The sequence below is a fragment of the Drosophila takahashii genome, chromosome 3L, assembly GCF_030179915.1.
Source record: "Drosophila takahashii strain IR98-3 E-12201 chromosome 3L, DtakHiC1v2, whole genome shotgun sequence".
NCBI lineage: Eukaryota > Metazoa > Arthropoda > Insecta > Diptera > Drosophilidae > Drosophila > Drosophila takahashii.
Window position 1 is genome coordinate 27,565,873 of NC_091680.1, and position 19,873 is coordinate 27,585,745.

At 35.2% G+C, this 19,873-nt stretch overlaps 1 protein-coding gene across 1 annotated transcript; it reads left to right on the forward strand.

Moving 5' to 3' along the window:
* Positions 1 to 320: 320 nt before the first annotated feature.
* LOC108068160 (uncharacterized) lies at positions 321 to 12,952 on the forward strand. Its single transcript, XM_044392602.1, is given in 4 exon segments — positions 321 to 408; positions 12,711 to 12,725; positions 12,728 to 12,795; positions 12,797 to 12,952. Coding segments are annotated over 4 exon segments (327 nt in total).
* The last annotated feature ends 6,921 nt before the right edge of the window (positions 12,953 to 19,873 follow it).

Here is a 19,873-nt window from a genome sequence, read left to right on the forward strand (position 1 = left end):
AAACATACAACCGCCGAGAGTCCTAATAAGTCGGCAAACCAAAAACAACATTGTTAAATACGCTCTAAAGAGTACCAGCTTATAATGCCATGAAATGTTTCCGAATAGAGTTAAAGCGATATGCAGTAGAAGCTTTAATTGAACGTAAGAAGGGAGTTAAAGCTCTGATCTGCGCGTCGAAGCCTGCGTTTATCCCAAAACCAAAAACCAGCCGCAGAGCAACGAACCGGCGACCGCCGAAACATTTCAAAGACAAGCCACCAACAGCAGAAACACCGTCAACAGTCGGCAACGCCAACATCACTAACAGGACGAGGACAATGGATTAACTCAAACTCAAACCTTGTAACTGCCTGACCGCACATCCACTGACGGAGTGGGTGGATGGCGGGACGGGGTGGCTGGCGAGTGGGTGGCCAAAGAAGTGAGGGTCAGTTGATGGCCACATGTCACAGACATTATGGAATCATGAACTTATGTGCACCTGTGCGTGTTTGCGGGAGGAACAGGTGGGGCCCCTGGACTCCATTTTGGTTATACCAGTGTAGACTTGCGGTCGAGGACAGCGATTTGTGGTCCGATTGGAAATGGTGGCGTGACTCGGGGAATTTTACCGAAAGGATCAAATTCGGAACACAGATAAGGACAAGCCTCAGTTAAGTGCTTTTGGATAATAAATGGAAATCAGTCAATTGTGGAATTCTGATATTAATATTATTGTTAAAGAAAATAATCCCAATTTATTAAATAACTTAATCTTAAAAATCTTTAATTAACCAGATCAACAATTTCCACCTCTAATTAGAGCTAAGGGTTTCGACAATCCGACCTTATCACGCAACCACCACTAGACCAGACCCGTACCATTTCAATCATCAATCAAAGTGTTTTGTTACGACTTTCATACGTCATGTTCATGGCTCGGAGCCACCGCTTTTTTGCATCTCATCCGATTTGACCCGCTCCTTGCCATATCTCCCCTATATCTCTTCCCCAATCTGGTGATCCATTCATGCGGAGGTGTGACTGTGACACAACAGACGACATTTATGGTGTCGTCGAGAAGGATTCCCATTACCGCCACCAGACGATCAATCACATGCGCACCGAAATCAATTGTCGCAGCTCCTATTTTCGTTTTCAATTTCATTTCGCTAAATATTTATGAAGCCCAACACTTGGAGCGTTCGATTTGTAATCCTAATGAGGCGTAATTAGAAACATTCAATTACATTTCACTGACATCAATCAATGGCGCTTTTTAGGCCAATTCGAAGAGGAGAACTTTAAGCAACCAATAGTGAGTTTCAATTTTCTAAAGCATTATTGGTAATCCTATAATGTTCTTTCCCGACTTTTCATCCACTTTCCGAGCTCCCGTTTCTGTTTGTTGTTCCTGATTGCTGCTTAAACTTTTCTTCGCTCTCGGCCCACTTGTTTGTGATTAAGCCTTATTGTAAAGAGGTTTTTGTGGGCCTTTTGATTTATAGATATGGGATATAGATATACCTCCCACCCTGCTTTACCAACGAAGGCAACTGTGGGAATTTGGAAACTGGGAATATAGAGTGGGGCTACAGAGTGCTAACTTTATATGAAAACTTCTAGGATGTGAAGGACTGCGGGAGAAGTAGTGTAAGCAAATGAAGGATAATCTGAATCAGAATCTGCTTGAGACTGAAATTTGATTATTTAAATATAAATAGACATCGGATTATATGTTTTTCTTCATTTTTGCTTCAAATACCGCCAAATTTTGGATTTAGGCACTATATTAAATTGGTATTCGAATGACGACGACATATCGCAAATATGCATTTTTTTATCCAATGGAATATGCAAAATATGTCGAGAATATGCAAAATATGTCGGGAATATGTAAAATATGTCGAGAATATGCAAAATATGTCGAATATGTTTCTGTCTCTTACAGGCACATATATTTCGAGCTTAATGGTAAAAATGTTTAAAATGTATTTCTGTAGGTGACAGAAGGGGTATACATAAAAATAGCTACAATTGCACCACCGTATCTTAAGAAAATCGGTTTCAAAAATCGTGTTAGTTTGTGAACATTTTCATCAAACTACTGCTTATTTCTATAATTTAAAAAGTTGGACCAATCAATATAATTTTTGAAAACTGTACCCGCCACATTAGCCGATCCACAGGGAAATTGAAAGTGCAAAGCCCCAATTTGGCTGGAATTGGTTTTAAACAAAAAAAAAATTGTTACAAACCACACGCAACAAATTTATATATTCGCCATTACACCAAAAAAATCAGAAAAAATACGTATTTAATATGAGTGTATTTAGTGCTTTGGGGATCACGCTAAGCAATAGTTAGGATGTTAAAGTACATTTTAGTTGTAATTTTGTTTACAATATGTGACCAAAATTTTTTCTATATTTTCAACAGTTAATTTTGTTCTTTTGTCTGTGAGTAAAAGCTTGAATGCGGAAAAGCTTCTTTCAACATCGCACGACGTCAATGGAGCATATATATTTTTATAGATTTTTTCCATGTTTAAATCGTCAATCGAATTCATTCCATCTATGCTGTTAATTGAGTCATTCAGTTTTTCAATCGTTTTAAAGTCCGGGCTTTTCAATAGTACATCCTTTAATTTTTTCTTTAATATATCTCCCAAGCTTTCTGGAACGTCATTTATCATTTCTTGAGCTTTGCTCAGCAGAACCATATTTTGCTTCAAAGAATTGGACCCTTTTTCTAAATTTTCAATTATTGACGGCATGGTGCAAAAGTAATTCTGAATAGTTAGGAGTTCCCTTTTTACAGTTAAGTCCTTTAGTTGCTCCTGAACATTTTGAATAGCTTGAGCATCGTCGCTTCCTAGAGAATTTACAACCTATAAATATATTTAGTAAATAGTTACTGTCAATAAATAAGAATAACCTACACGACTGATTCCATTAAAGTTTGTAGCATGAAAGCATGCAGCCTCAATCCAAGTTCCCCATCTCGTTATTTTTGGCTCCGGCGGTAATTCAATATCTAGCATCAATTTGTATTGGGCGCAACGGTGGGGAGATTTCAGAAATATTTTTTTAACGTCCGATATGTATTTGTTGACTTTTGGGAAATGTCCTCGAATAGTTTCTGCGACCCGATGCAATCCGTGGGCCAAGCAAGTCACATGTATCATGTTGGGATAAAATACCTTCAAGTTTTGACCAGCCTTTATCATATAAGCAGCTGCGTCTGTAACCATAAGCAGTACATTTTCTTCATTTAGGTCTGGCCATAGAGATCTCAATCCATTGTTTAAAAATCTTGAAATTGTACTGTTGTTGACTTTTTCTATTTGACGACAAGCAATCAAATATGGACGCGTTGACTTCTTCTCATCCAGTGATCCAGTTATTAAATTTGCTATATAACGTCCATTCCTGTCGGTTGTCTCGTCTATTGATATCCAAATTGCGTTATTCCCTATTTCATTTTTAATTTCTTGGAGGGCTTTTTGATAGCTTCTGTCTAGATAGTTTTTGCGTATGGTACTTTCGTCTGGTATGTTTTGATTTGTGTATTTGTGTAAAAAAGTTCTAAAAATGTTGTTGTTAATTGATTTAAATGCTATCATGGCTTCACACAGATTGGAAAAAAACGGAGTTTCTTGTTCGTTTCTAGATGTTATACTATTTGGCTTTTGCTTATGTAATTCTGTTCTTATGTGTTGTATAAGTTGCGACTTACAATCACTACCAATCTAGGACATTAAATTATAAGATAGAATATAATTTAATATATTTACATTTCTTACATGTTTTTGGCAGGACTTGCAGTATAGATTGTCGTCAATTACTGTAATAGCAGACTCGTTAATGTCTTTCAACCATTCCTTAAGCCGATCACCTTTCTTTTGAGTTTTCGGCATTTTTTTAATAATCAACTCTTCACAACAAACTCTCTTTGAAATGATTTTTTGAATTCTTAAACATTCTGACAAAAGCCTGCTTTGATAATATGTCGTAAAATATGTTGGATATGTTCTTGATATGCAAGATATGTCGAATATACAAAAACAACATGGCCTTAATCTTATTATTTTAACGTGAAACGAATTTCCGTCCAATCGAAATTTGATTTCGACAAGCCGTTAAAAATATGATTTTGCATATAATCCGATGTCTAATAGACATCGGATTATATGTTTTTCTTCATTTTTGCTTCAAATACCGCCAAATTTTGGATTTAGGCACTATATTAAATTGGTATTCGAATGACGACGACATATCGCAAATATGCATTTTTTTATGCAATGGAATATGCAAAATATGTCGAGAATATGCAAAATATGTCGGGAATATGTAAAATATGTCGAGAATATGCAAAATATGTCGAATATGTTTCTGTCTCTTACAGGCACATATATTTCGAGCTTAATGGTAAAAATGTTTAAAATGTATTTCTGTAGGTGACAGAAGGGGTATACATAAAAATAGCTACAATTGCACCACCGTATCTTAAGAAAATCGGTTTCAAAAATCGTGTTAGTTTGTGAACATTTTCATCAAACTACTGCTTATTTCTATAATTTAAAAAGTTGGACCAATCAATATAATTTTTGAAAACTGTACCCGCCACATTAGCCGATCCACAGGGAAATTGAAAGTGCAAAGCCCCAATTTGGCTGGAATTGGTTTTAAACAAAAAAAAAATTGTTACAAACCACACGCAACAAATTTATATATTCGCCATTACACCAAAAAAATCAGAAAAAATACGTATTTAATATGAGTGTATTTAGTGCTTTGGGGATCACGCTAAGCAATAGTTAGGATGTTAAAGTACATTTTAGTTGTAATTTTGTTTACAATATGTGACCAAAATTTTTTCTATATTTTCAACAGTTAATTTTGTTCTTTTGTCTGTGAGTAAAAGCTTGAATGCGGAAAAGCTTCTTTCAACATCGCACGACGTCAATGGAGCATATATATTTTTATAGATTTTTTCCATGTTTAAATCGTCAATCGAATTCATTCCATCTATGCTGTTAATTGAGTCATTCAGTTTTTCAATCGTTTTAAAGTCCGGGCTTTTCAATAGTACATCCTTTAATTTTTTCTTTAATATATCTCCCAAGCTTTCTGGAACGTCATTTATCATTTCTTGAGCTTTGCTCAGCAGAACCATATTTTGCTTCAAAGAATTGGACCCTTTTTCTAAATTTTCAATTATTGACGGCATGGTGCAAAAGTAATTCTGAATAGTTAGGAGTTCCCTTTTTACAGTTAAGTCCTTTAGTTGCTCCTGAACATTTTGAATAGCTTGAGCATCGTCGCTTCCTAGAGAATTTACAACCTATAAATATATTTAGTAAATAGTTACTGTCAATAAATAAGAATAACCTACACGACTGATTCCATTAAAGTTTGTAGCATGAAAGCATGCAGCCTCAATCCAAGTTCCCCATCTCGTTATTTTTGGCTCCGGCGGTAATTCAATATCTAGCATCAATTTGTATTGGGCGCAACGGTGGGGAGATTTCAGAAATATTTTTTTAACGTCCGATATGTATTTGTTGACTTTTGGGAAATGTCCTCGAATAGTTTCTGCGACCCGATGCAATCCGTGGGCCAAGCAAGTCACATGTATCATGTTGGGATAAAATACCTTCAAGTTTTGACCAGCCTTTATCATATAAGCAGCTGCGTCTGTAACCATAAGCAGTACATTTTCTTCATTTAGGTCTGGCCATAGAGATCTCAATCCATTGTTTAAAAATCTTGAAATTGTACTGTTGTTGACTTTTTCTATTTGACGACAAGCAATCAAATATGGACGCGTTGACTTCTTCTCATCCAGTGATCCAGTTATTAAATTTGCTATATAACGTCCATTCCTGTCGGTTGTCTCGTCTATTGATATCCAAATTGCGTTATTCCCTATTTCATTTTTAATTTCTTGGAGGGCTTTTTGATAGCTTCTGTCTAGATAGTTTTTGCGTATGGTACTTTCGTCTGGTATGTTTTGATTTGTGTATTTGTGTAAAAAAGTTCTAAAAATGTTGTTGTTAATTGATTTAAATGCTATCATGGCTTCACACAGATTGGAAAAAAACGGAGTTTCTTGTTCGTTTCTAGATGTTATACTATTTGGCTTTTGCTTATGTAATTCTGTTCTTATGTGTTGTATAAGTTGCGACTTACAATCACTACCAATCTAGGACATTAAATTATAAGATAGAATATAATTTAATATATTTACATTTCTTACATGTTTTTGGCAGGACTTGCAGTATAGATTGTCGTCAATTACTGTAATAGCAGACTCGTTAATGTCTTTCAACCATTCCTTAAGCCGATCACCTTTCTTTTGAGTTTTCGGCATTTTTTTAATAATCAACTCTTCACAACAAACTCTCTTTGAAATGATTTTTTGAATTCTTAAACATTCTGACAAAAGCCTGCTTTGATAATATGTCGTAAAATATGTTGGATATGTTCTTGATATGCAAGATATGTCGAATTTGCAAAAACAACATGGCCTTAATCTTATTATTTTAACGTGAAACGAATTTCCGTCCAATCGAAATTTGATTTCGACAAGCCGTTAAAAATATGATTTTGCATATAATCCGATGTCTAAATATAAACATAACTTCTTGCTTAGCTTACCCTAACCGCAAAACCTAGTTTACTGACATTTATTGAATACTTACATTTTAACATAATTTTAATCCCCATAGATATTTTATTAAACTCAAAATTTAATTTGAATTGCCTTTTGTGACTTACTTTTATTTTGAATTGCCAATTTCCCAATTTTTTAAAGTGTAGTTTAAGCTCTCTCACTTGATCCTTTGTTGCATACTTTTAGGCACGCGACTGAACTTGTTTACAGGCAAACTCTGGACCAAGGATCCTGGTTCCTATGTTGCCCGAAACAGTGGGCGCTGGCTATTCGGCTTCCTTGACTGCTGCACAATTTGCTGCCGCGTTTTTGTATCTCTCAGTGCTTGTAGGTCTGCGCCAAAGCGCCTGTGTTGCTTGCACAATAAAAAATGCTCTAGGTTCAGAGCAAAAAATATTTCCCTGCACTCAAAATAAAATTAACCCTAAAGTCAAGGAAATCGCCCTACTTTTGTCTTCAAGACAAGCTCGCCCTAAATTTTAGGGTCACATTTTTCTATATTTTTGATTTTTTTTGACGTCATATTTCTAAATTTTAGGGTTATTTTACTAAATTTAAGGGCAAAAATTTCTAAAAAGTAGGAAATTTTCCTAAAAAATAGAAATTAAAAACAAAACAAAAAAACATGTTCAATCATGATTTTTTTTGTATATGGGACGTTCCATATCAACCCGGCCACCCCCTTTCTTGATTTTTTTTCTATGTGGACAGTACCACATTGATTGCAAAGCCCCTTGCTTCCAATAGTTTACCTCATACCTATTTTGTCAATGTTACCACTCTTTCGCCGTATAATCGCGTTGAAAAGAAAACACAAAATCATTTTTATCCTGCGAACGGAAGAAACAATTGGCATTGTTCAAAAGCAGAAAAATATGTCTTTCCATGGCCGATTACGAGAAAAAAAATAGATTTTATTAGACCGTAGATGACCAAGCGATAGCGTTTTTAAAGTCTAAAAGTAGGATTTCGTCCAAAGGGCCAGTCTGCAAAAATACCATTATATTTTTCTCAGAAAGCCCCATATTTAACGGATTTTATGCCGCTGGTTTCAAAGTGGGATCTATCTTGTGGAATTATCTATGAATTATTTTCATTGATTTATTAATTTTTTCCAAAGCATATACGATTATTTTAAATTACTTATTAGTTCTTTCTGACAGTTAACTACACTAAAAACGAACAAAAGAATTCATAGCTAATTACTCAAGAGAGATCCCACTTTGAAACCAGTGCACACTGGGCCAGCCGATCAGATTTTTGGCCAAAAATACGTTTTTCTTTTTTAAGAAAATGACCTAATTGAGTTTGGGATCCTTTTTATAATACATTAAACTAATTTATGCCAAAGTTTCAAAGAATTCGGGCAAGTAGTTTTCTTTTACCATATTTTCAAAGTGAAAAATTCATAAAATATTGATGGAAATGAAAAAAAATTTAGAAGTCAAAGATGCTGATGTTGCTGTTCGACTTCTTTCCGAAACTTGCAGAAGGGATTATTTTCAACAAGTAAAAAATATAATATAGCTCGTATGTCTTACTTGTTTGCTAAAATAAATGTAATTGTTAATTTTTACGCTTTTTTTCAGCAAATGAGTACTTTGCTTTTCGAGTGCCTTCGAGTGCCATCCCCAAATTAGTTCATTCCTTCATAAAAAAATATGTTGATCAATTTACTAAAAGCGTAGCCCACCGACTCGATGCGGTTTTGCCTTAGTTTTCGGTAATTTAAGTTTTAATTGAAGGCTTAACTCGAAGTCGAGCTATTTTGAAGAGCTTAGCTAAGAGTATGGCATACTCTTGCCATACTTTATTTCTTCAGGCTTTGGTGAACATTTTGCGCTCAAAAATTTGATTTTAGTGTGACTAACATCTAAAATCTACTATTTACGTACACTAATCGATTATGGTATTTTCCAAACCTATATCTATCTATTTAATCTGGACTATGCAAATAAAAATGTAGCATACTTTTGTGATGACTTCAGAATATGTCAAATTAACATTAAACAAATCAAAAAACAATATTTTTACACAATTTTTTTTACATAATTTGATTATATAAAACTTAAAAGGTAACAAGAACAAAAAAATAGAAATTTTTTTTTAATCGATTGTTTGATAAACGTTGATGTGGGAGCCTCCGAAAGTTGCACTTTTTAACGGTTCATAAATCTTAAATGACATAATATTTTTTAGTGATGTTAATTTTTTTTAGTTTGTTTTATCTCATACTTTATTGATTTCGAAAATGGAAGAAGTGCGTCTTCTAGTTATTTTTTTAAAAATAAAAATCCGAAAAGTACGTAAAATTTTTCGACTTTGGTCTGGATTATCTATATCATATACAATTCCAAGAAATTTTACTTTTAGTTCGTTGGTAAGTTCAATCTTTTAAGAAAAAAACGCAAAAAACTGCATCCTTCTAACTGTCCTAGGAAAGAAATTACAGATTTTTGGCCAAAAAATTAACTTTCTGGCCCAGTGTGCAGTGGCAAAAAATCCCATAAATTTGGGGCCTTTTGAGAAAAATATAATGGTATTTTTGCAGACTGGCCCTTTGGACGAAATCCTACTTTTAGACTTTAAAAACGCTATCGCTTGGTCATCTACGGTCTAATAAAATCTATTTTTTTTCTCGTAATCGGCCATGGAAAGACAGATTTTTCTGCTTTTAAACAATGCCAATTGTTTCTTCCGTTCGCAGGATAAAAATGATTTTGTGTTTTCTTTTCAACGCGATTATACGGCGAAAGAGTGGTAACATTGACAAAATAGGTATGAGGTAAACTATTGGAAGCAAGGGGCTTTGCAATCAATGTGGTACTGTCCAAATAGAAAAAAAATCAAAAAAGGGGGTGGCCGAGTTGATATGGAACGTCCCATATACGTTTATATTATGTACTCCTCCCTATATACATATGCAGGCGTTGTGTGTCTTGTATATTGTGAATGTTAAAGGTTATGTATTTATTATTATGTATTTGCGCTTGGATTTCTTATCTAACCAAAGCCAAATGTTGTTGTAAATGTGGACTACGGGACTGCGGAAGATTGGGAATGTAGAAATTATGATTAGTTAATATTTTATCTTCATGAAAAAAACTTACATTTTTACTTGTCCGTCGGTGAGAATCGAACCCGGGTCTCCCGCGCGAGGAGCGAACGGCCTACATACTGGGCCATTGTAGCACTTAAATTTGCTGTGGCAAACCGAGCATTGTATGTAAAGGGTCAAGCGGAGAATACATTTGAATACTAATTGCATAATTTTGACCATTCGCGTTTTACTTATTTACATACATATATACATATGTATATATTTATGCTATCGCAATTTATTTTATGTGTTGTATATAGTAAATAGCTAAATATAAACCAAATTATTTTCGGTTTACCGCTTGCCATCAATAAAAAAAGGAATAAAAAAAAGAGTAAAAAAACAAATTTAAAAAAAAACTTTAAAAAAAAAACTTTAAAAAAAAGGTAAAAATTAGTTTGCTCTGGGACTCGAACCAGGGTCGATTCGATTTCTAACCAAGCGCTTTAACCGTCTGCGCTACGAGTACAGCCGCCCGGCAGCTGACAAGTTCTGGCATTGAACATTTTGGTGTGCCAGAGCATGTGAAAACAACTATTTCTATTTTTTAGAACAACTTTCTACTTTTTAGAAAATGTTTCTATTATTTAGGGTTAGCTTAATTTTAGGGTTAGGGCACTCATTTTTAGAAAAAGTGTTGCCAAAATATTTTATTATTTTCGTTTGCCTTTCTATTTTTCAGAAAATTATTTCTAATTTTAAGGGCATTTTTTCTAGATTTTAGGGTGATTTTAGTTCATGGTAACCATTTTCTACATTTAAGAAATACTTCCTGGATTTAAGGAAAACTTTCTTGACTTAAGAAAAATTTCCTTAGATTTAGAAATAACTTTCTTGCATTTAGAAAAAAGAAATTTTAATGGCGATTTTCTAAAATTTAGGGTTAAATTTATTTTGAGTGTGCGCACCAGATTTCATCACCTTTTAAATCATTTTGCGTACAAAAAATTAATCGATTAAAGAGGGCTTTCCAAGTTCCTAACGATCGAACAGAACATTTTTTGTGTTTCAAAAGTGAAAATAACCTTATCATATTTTGTACAGTTCTCAATATATTTTTTCACAAATCGAGGGGCGTTCGAATCTAATAATAATATTTTCTCTCTGTATGTTATTGTGTGTGTGCTGTTGGCCAGCAAAAAGTTTGCGCACTGATTGCAAACTTGTTTCAATTGTTTCGTAAACCAAACCGATGGGAAGAACCCAAAAGACTCCCAGTGGGGGAGGAGTTTGGTGGGCTGGCCGGATTGCGGGCTGGTTTTTCCGCCATGAAAGTCAAGGCGAAAGCTCCGAGTTCCGAGGCCAAGGCAATTCGCCTGCATATTTGTGTGGCTTAGTTTCCGTTTCACAAACGAAACGAAATGAAACGAACGGCATAAAAACCCATTGAAAATTTGCATACGAAAATGAAATTCAAATAGGTTTCCCATGTCCCTCGCAATCAGTTCCGGCTAGTCCAATCGCAAAAAAAGTGAACGAAAACTTTCGCTTTCCCTGCCGGTTAAGCCCTATATTTATGATCCACAATAATGCAATAGGATATTTCATCTTTGAAGTTGATCTCCTCTGCCAGTTGGCAATTTTAATCTAAATCGTTTGGCTTACTTTGTTTATCGAGGCTTTCTCTGGACGCATTTACCTCGGATTGCTATTCGCACACTAAGTGATTTTTCATTGACTTTGTAATGCAAATTGCTTGTCTATCTTGCCCCTTCCATTTCCAGGCTTTTTATCACAGGAGGCCTGTGTTACGGGCCCTTGAACGATTGGAAAGCCAATAAAATGCAAATTTTTTCATCGCGTAAACAAATCCTAGCCAAAGAATCCTAGAGATGGGGACTCTACGTGTCTGAAGATAAGAAAGAAATCGAATTTTTGGTCGAAAGTTTTATTAACAATTTACAAAAAAATAAGTTGTATTCTATGCAAGTATCCTGAACAGATAAAGACTTTTACTGATATTTTCGAATTTGAATTTTTAAAATACATTTTCAATACGATTTAGCAGCAGGTATGAATTTAAAAATGATTACCAGAAAATAGGAAATAAAAAAGTCTACAACAATTTGAATTAATCTTTGGTGTAATTTGTATTTAAACCTATTTTTAAGGAAGCTCACCCAAACAACTCACGATCCCATCTTCAGGGGCTGATGAAGCCGAAAACTCAAAACTCAAACTCATTTCCATCAGCCTCAGACTTGACTTGAACTGGGGCACTCAACTCGCAGCCATTGATTTAATTGTAAGCTGTTGAATTTTGATGGCTTTTAATTGTCTTAAGACCGGTTCAGCAAAAACCAATCAGGGCTCCTTTGATAAGACCTGATAAATGAGGAATGGGGCGGGGGAACCCTTCTGTTGTCAGCAGAATAGTTGGAAATTCCACTTAGTGCTGACTACTGACCCACTTATTGGTCACTTCTGGGTCTGTGTTTCCGCTGGATCCCACCCATTCGGCCTCGTCCTTCCAAAGTCAACCACTTGACTAAACAGCACTCAAATTTGATTTTGATTTATGCTGCCCAGCAGTCCGCACCGAATTGCCTTCTCGTTCCACACTTTCCCTTCGGCCAACTTCTTCCTCCATATAAGTACAATTGCAGGCTCATAACTCTGGCATCTATCGTCGTTCGCCTTTCATATTTACATGCTCCTTATACGCGCATTGGCGTGTAACCGAAATTGAGTAGAATTTCCACACGAAAAAAAATGCAAATACTAGTTAAGAAGAAAGATAATTATATTTAATCAAGTAGACAACAATAAGATACATCAATAATCATTTTTCAGTATTGTGATAACCATTTGGTCTATTAGGATTATGTTAATTTATGACAATTTACCTGTTTATGAGAACTTTATGTATTTCGGATTTTAGTAAAATAATTTACACAATCTTTAAACCCTTTCTTCCTGTGTACCTTTTTTCTCCCCCGTTTTCTGAAAGGGTTGTCCGAAAGGTCTGGCCTCGCTCCCCGAAACCTATTGAAAGCTCGTGGAGCAAACGGTTTCGGTATTTTCTTTTTGTTTCCCGCCTGCATGCTTTGGCCAAGACACGGACACTTTTCCCATCCCTCAACAGTCTCACAATGGAAAATACAATTTTCGCAATCTTTGCTTATCTTTTCATCTCTGTGGGCTGATTCGTTGCTGCTGTTGTTGGCAACCAGAAAATCGGTAAAAAGCTAAGATCCAAAGAGGCGTGCCAGCGGCGAAGGCGGAGGCAGGGAAAGGATATGTTGGCGGTGTATCCTTTGTTTGTCGGCAGTGCGGGTAACACCAGGCTGGTGTAGTAAGCTTATAAGCATCGGTTATGGGCGAGGTTCGTTTGAAAACGAACGTTACTTTGTATTTGCAAGACTAATTGCAATCTGCTGTATAAACAATCAAAATATTGGAGTAAATTAATATTTTATGAAACGTATTTAAGTTTTTTTAAGAAGAAAATGTATTTATGCACAATAAATAGGTATTCCCAATATTTTTCATATTTTCTTTTACTAATGCTAAACGACAATCTTTTAAATTGAATTAAACACAATCATCCAAACAAAGAAAAAATTTTTACTAACACTTAAATGCTATATTATGATGAGAGTAAAAAATGTGTTAAAGTTAATAAGCTAATTATGGATTTCCAGTTAAAAAAAACTATAGCTATCACTAGCAGAGTCGATCTAGTTATATCCGTCTGTTTGTCTGATATCTTTTTGTTACATTTTAGCTTAACGATTTTTTTAATATTTTGATGTTAACTATTTTCCCTTAAAAAATTAAGTATTGCACATTTTCATGTGGTACATGAATCCTAATCCTAATCCTTGGTTCCAAATTGTAATATTTTTATTTTTAAATATCGTAAAGATGATGATAAGATCCGTCAACTTTACAGTCTCCCCTTGCCGTTTGTCAGCCTCGTAATAAGGATTTTATACCCGTTACTCGTTGAGAAAATGGGTATACTATTTCGTTGAAAAGTACGTAAGGCGCCCCCACTCTAATGCCCGCAAATCGAACAAGGCGCACAGACTTGCTGCTGGAAATGAAGATATATTTTAAATGAATTTAACTGGTCATGATTTGTCATACCAAATCAATCGCCCATGATTTGGAAATAGGGTTACAGAGGAACGGGTAACTGATAGTCGAGGCACTCGCCTTCAGCGTTAGTTCTTGTTTTATTTCTTATTTCTGCTCTCCGTTTTATTGTTGTCATAATGTGGTGGCTTGTTGCCGCTCGCCTGCCCTCTTTTTCCCCGTGTTTCTTGTACTACTTTAGAACTATTGCCACTATTGACTACCTTCTGGTTCCTCCGCTTCGTCCTTTTTTTCATTTCTGCATTTTTTACTGCTTAATGCCAGGACACGGACAAAGACCACAAAAATGGAGAAGGATTCCTCTCCCGGATCTTTCTTTCGCCCCACAGTTTATACCTTTCCTTCGACCCTCCCATAGAATTTCCACTCTTTTGCTGCATTTTTTATAGGCAACACACAAAGGTGTATTTTACTTGCCATAAACAAGGATTGCATACATTGTCCTTGTTCAGTTTGCTTTTGTTGGTGTTGCCCTGTTTCATGCGTCAAATGAGGATATTCAATTTGAACTTGATATGCATTTTATATTGTTGCCCGGGATAAACGGAACACTCAACAAGCGTATAGAAAATCAGAGCAATCATCATCGGAAGAGTCAAGGGTCTGGGATACGTTTCGAATAAGTGTTATGCAACCATATTTATTTAGCTATAATACATGAACTAAAATTGATTTTAAGAGCTTGGGCTTGAAGAATGAGGTTTTGATAATCAAGGTATAAAATTGCCAATGTAATTAACTAGAATAAACAAGAGAGAATGCTATATTCGAGTGTCTAAAGATGTAAAATGTTGATTGCGCATAACTTTTTAATGAATGGTCCGATTTAAAAAATGTCTTCTACATTTCGATAGGTATAAATAACACATCGGAAACGCTTCCTTCTAGCTATTACATAAAAGTATGTACACACAAAAAAAGTATGTATGCACAAATACATTATACCCTTTTATTCTACGAGTAGCATGTATAAAAAGTTTGTTACGCCCACTCCAACCCCCCATAAGCCTCCATTTAGCTAAAATCTGCCTGGAAAGTATAGCAAAACTATTTTAAGTGTTTTTAATAACTAAAATAATCAACTAAATATACTGAAATTTTATTTTAAAATTGGTCACTTGAGTACCAAATAATAAAATGTTTAATTGCTATTACGGACTATTAAACAAAGCATCCACATCACAGACCGCACTAGGTGCGATGCAAAATAATTTATTTACTTAGATTACCACTGCTACTCCTGCAATTCGCAGAACTCAGAGTCTCACGTTTCGACTGCAATTTTCCCTCCCTTATCCCATTGAAAATGGGATCTCGAATGCCTTCGCCTAACAATACGCACGCAATTACCGCAGGACGAGCAGCCGAAAAGGGCGAAAACTTCAACTCCCAAACGTTTGACAAAAGTTTCACAGTTGTCCTGATGACGACGATGATGATGACGATGGCGCTGGACAAACTTTTTCAGGGCTCTAATTGCCCAAGTGGCTTTCGAGTTCGAGTCGGGCGCCGCCACGTAATGGAGAAAGGAGACCCAAACTTTTGCCCAATTCAGCAGAACAGCGAGCACAACATCTTCTTCAGCTGCTGCCGGGCCCCACTTATATTTCACTCACAAAATGCACAATCAAAGCTGACCGTTGGCGTTATTAGCACAAATAAAAATACTCATACACCTGCGGCTACAACTTTAGTGGAATTCACAAACAAATAAAATAAATCTATATTTAAGTGCAATTCTAAAAAAAAATATTAAAAACATTGAACATTATTTCTTAACCGGCCTAATTTGTAATAATTTTACTCTGACTGTCGGTTCTTTGTGGTAATCGATTGTGAAATAATATATTATTATTTATAATAATATTTAATATATTATTGCATATATGCAATCCTTTTATGAAGTGATGACCGCATTCATTTGGGTAATTGTAAAGTTTGTTTTATAGTTAAAATATAAGTTAAGTAAATGATCAGGCTAGCATAGCAGAAAAAAGAGATAAAGGCAATACAAACAGGAGAGAACGCTAGTCGGGGGCCCCGACTATCAGATACCCGTTACTCCATATACACTAAAAAAAAAAAACAGCCCGGTAAATCGCCATCGACTGAAATTCATGGCGTATTTCTTAATTTAATGGCGAAATCGCCATTAATTTAAGAAAACTTTTGGAGAGCAAACTAGGAAAAAACACCATTGATTTAAGGAAAAAAAATCATTTTTCTAAATTTTAGAAAGGGATTTCATAAAATTCTGTTTTTATGGTCTTTTTTCCTAAATTCAAGAAAAGAATTTCTAAAATTCAGAAAATTTTCTAAAATTAAGAAAAAATTTCATTTTATGGCGATTTTCTAAAATTTAGGAAAAAAAATTTTTTGAGTGTATATATAAAACTTTGATCACGGATAAGTTTTTAACGAATGGTCCGATTTCAAAAATTTCTTCTACATTTCGATGGGTATCACTATGGACGGCAGTCCATGTAGTGACGAAGCGCACCAGGAGAGTGTGCGAAGGCGACTACTATATATACACGAAGAAATGAAAATCTGCTGTGATAGTCCGATCGTAATGAGTAATACACCAATCGAAAGGTATTGCAAAAACTTAAAGGATTGCATACCAAGACTTTAAGAAAATCAATTGGCTTGGAAGAGAGAGCGGTGAAAGTGAAAAAGTGCAAATTTCGAAATTTGGAGCTGTTGGGACCGGTGGGGATAAATGCCCCCTCGCAATGTTTTAGTTGTATTCCTTTTGAAAATACCCGTCGAATGAGGTGTCATTTGTCAAAATCCGACAAAGAAAAGATTAGAAAGTCTATTTAATGACGAGTGTAATAATTTTTCGTCACAAATGTTGATATCAGAACTTTTGTGTGTTGAAGGTGCGGTCGTCACTAGTTTTTTACCTCGTTAAGAGGTGTTTTTATTTGATTGATAAACACAATAAAACTGTATATTTACTTTTCCGAAATCTTAAAAGCCGTGTGCGCCAGAAACCTTTTTAAAACGTTTAAGGCGATTGTGGGCATTAGAGTGGGCGTGCCGCACGGCTGAAAAAAAATTGCGCTGCGTAGGAAGCCGAAGAATATGTGTGGTTAATCCCAACTTTCTAGCTTTTGTAGATTCCGAGATCTCAGCGTCTATACAGACAGATAGACGGACAGACGGACATGGCTAGATCGACTCGTTTAGAAGCCCTGATCAAGAATATATATACTTTATATGCTAGAAAATGCCTTCTATAATTAGGATTTATAATTATTTTAAATAAATTAGGTAGGTGGCATAAGAGACATAATTATTTCCAAACTAATAGCTATTATTTTGAACATATCTTTGCATTGCGGAGTAGAATGTTGGTGTTACTTATATTTCAATTTATTAGATGGTCAACATTTGGTGAGGGTAGAAGGATGCACTTGCCTTAATGAAGTGCATGCTTTGGGGATAGAGCCACCAACTTCTTCTCACATATGCAGGCTCATGAAACTTACCGTTCAAAGCCCAAGACTCTGTTTCCGCAGTCTGCATATTTACATTTTACCTGTTCGGGCTTTTTGGACGGAGTTTTAACATTTGGCGACCTGTACTTGACTTTTAGGCTTTTGCGTAACTTTCGACTTTAGTCGAAACATGATGAATTTTCGTAAAGATGGGACGAAATTGTCTTAAAGGACCTTCAGATGTTAGGTTGTATAGATTAAGCCATTAAATCATTAAAGTTTGAACCCCCTTTGAATTATAAGGTTACTTGTCTCTTTGTGGCTCCTTAATCGTTTTAATTAAAAGCTAGTATCACGACTTTTAATAATAAATATGAAAATAAGACAATTTAGTTTTTTTTTAATAATTTTCTTTTATAGAAATAAAAGCACCGCAATACTTTAATGCCTTAAAAAATAAGTTAAAATTCCGTCACAACCACAGGTTTTTAAAAAATAGAACAATAAACACTAAAGACGTGGCGTTAACCAAAAACCACAAAGCATCAAACCTCAAGCTTAAAAAATGATTTCCCACCCACTCCAAAGCAGTTTTTCCAATCAGCTCCGAATGATTTCACTATTCTACAGCTTGCGGTTTATTATGCGAGGCGTCAGAAACAGCTTTAAATGTATATTTATTCTGGACACTGTCATTCCACGACCGATGGGTCTTTTCCTCGGCTCTTTTGTATCGATATAAGAAGACTTCTTTCAGATAAGAAGAGGAATTCAATATTGTCGTTCTCCTAATATCCTCGCATTGAATTTTTAATTTAATTTAGCTGTAAGCAAACGCAGGAAAAGAAATAACAAGTGGAATTTGAGGGGAGGATGAGGGAAAACCAATTTGTTTTATTAAACTCCTGGCGTTGATTTTTGCATAGAAATTGTCTAATCAAAAACAAATTTCATTTGAATAGTGTTTGATGTCGAGACGTGACTTTCGTCTCCCATCTACCCCAAAGATTTCCTCCAGGTGATAACCAATAATGAAAGGGAGATTTCCCCTCCTCGATTTGCTGGGTCTCTGAAAAACTTTTCACCTACATTTCCCAACCGTTCTCACAGTCTTCCTTTGGCGTCCTGACAAACCGCAAGCGGCAAAAATTATGCTATTATAATGTATTTTTTCAATTAGCCGCCGACGCCCGCGTTTCTTCGGTTGTCTGTCAAAATGTAAACGTATACTTTTTTAGCGGCATTATTAAAAGGTCGGCTCCCAGCGTGCGATTTTGTTTTTCGGGGAAGGAAACCCAACCCTAATTAGAAAAGACCAGACGAAAAGCAACAAAAAATGACAGGCTTTGTGTGGCGCAAACAAATTTTAATTAAAACCCGCAAAATTAACTGGAGAAAAAGTGGCGAGATGTGAGAAAGTTCAACCGCAAAATGTTGCCAAATTATGCGGTTGCAGTTTTACCCAAAGAAAGTTAAAATGAAATTTTAATGGTTTACAGCGTAAGCATGTTTCTAAAACTTCGATTAGAATTAATAAGGTTCATTTGAGAATATCTCAGTCAGCAAAAAATAACTATATTTCACAAAATGTGAATGTAATGTATTAAATCAATTTAAGAATACATGAATGTAGGATTGGCAGCCCTATTTTATAACAGATCAATTGTTTTGTTCTATAACATTTTTCTTTAGTGTTAAAAAGCGTGATAAATGCGCACACAGTAGAGATTGAGCATCAGCAGAGGAAGTTAGCGTGTATCTCGAGTATATTAAAGTGACAAAACTAAGTACAAAACTTTATAAAAAGACCCGTATTCATCAAAGAATATAATCGTGTATAATTATGTAATAAATTCACGAAAGTTAACGGAAGCCTTTCTCTACATGAATTACCTTGATACCCTCTCTCCTTTAGTTTCTCCAACTAAAATTAGATGTTTTCGGAAATGTGACTATAATAAACTTAATTTAAAAAAAATTTCTCCTTTTTGCCCTTCGTAGTTTGAACTGGGATCAAAACGTAAGGCTACCTTCCTACCAGAGTAGATTATTATTGCTTAATTTACCGACACTTGCAAATCGTAGAAAAATGCTTGGTACCATTTTTATGCATAATCTTATAAGAGGTGATATTGATTCTGTAGAGCTTGTTAGCCGCCTAACTTTTAATGTTCCCGTTAGACGAACACGTAATTATCATCCTCTTAATTTACCTCGATGTACATCAAATTTTGGTCTGCACGAGCCCTTTCGCTTTCTATGTAATAACTATAATGTTCTTTATCATTTAATTTGCACATCAACTTCTATCCCGGTATTAAAAACTAACATTTTAACTCATTTGCTTCACTCCTAACTGCATGCTTTTTATACCCGTTACTCGTAGAGTAAAAGGGTATATTAGATTCGTGCAAAAGTATGTAACAGGTAGAAGGAAGCGTTTCCGACCCTATAAACTATATATATTCTTGATCGGGATCACTAGCCGAGTCGATCTAGCCATGTCCGTCTGTCCGTCTGTCTGTCCGTCTGTCTGTCTGTCTGTCTGTCTGTCTGTATGAACGCT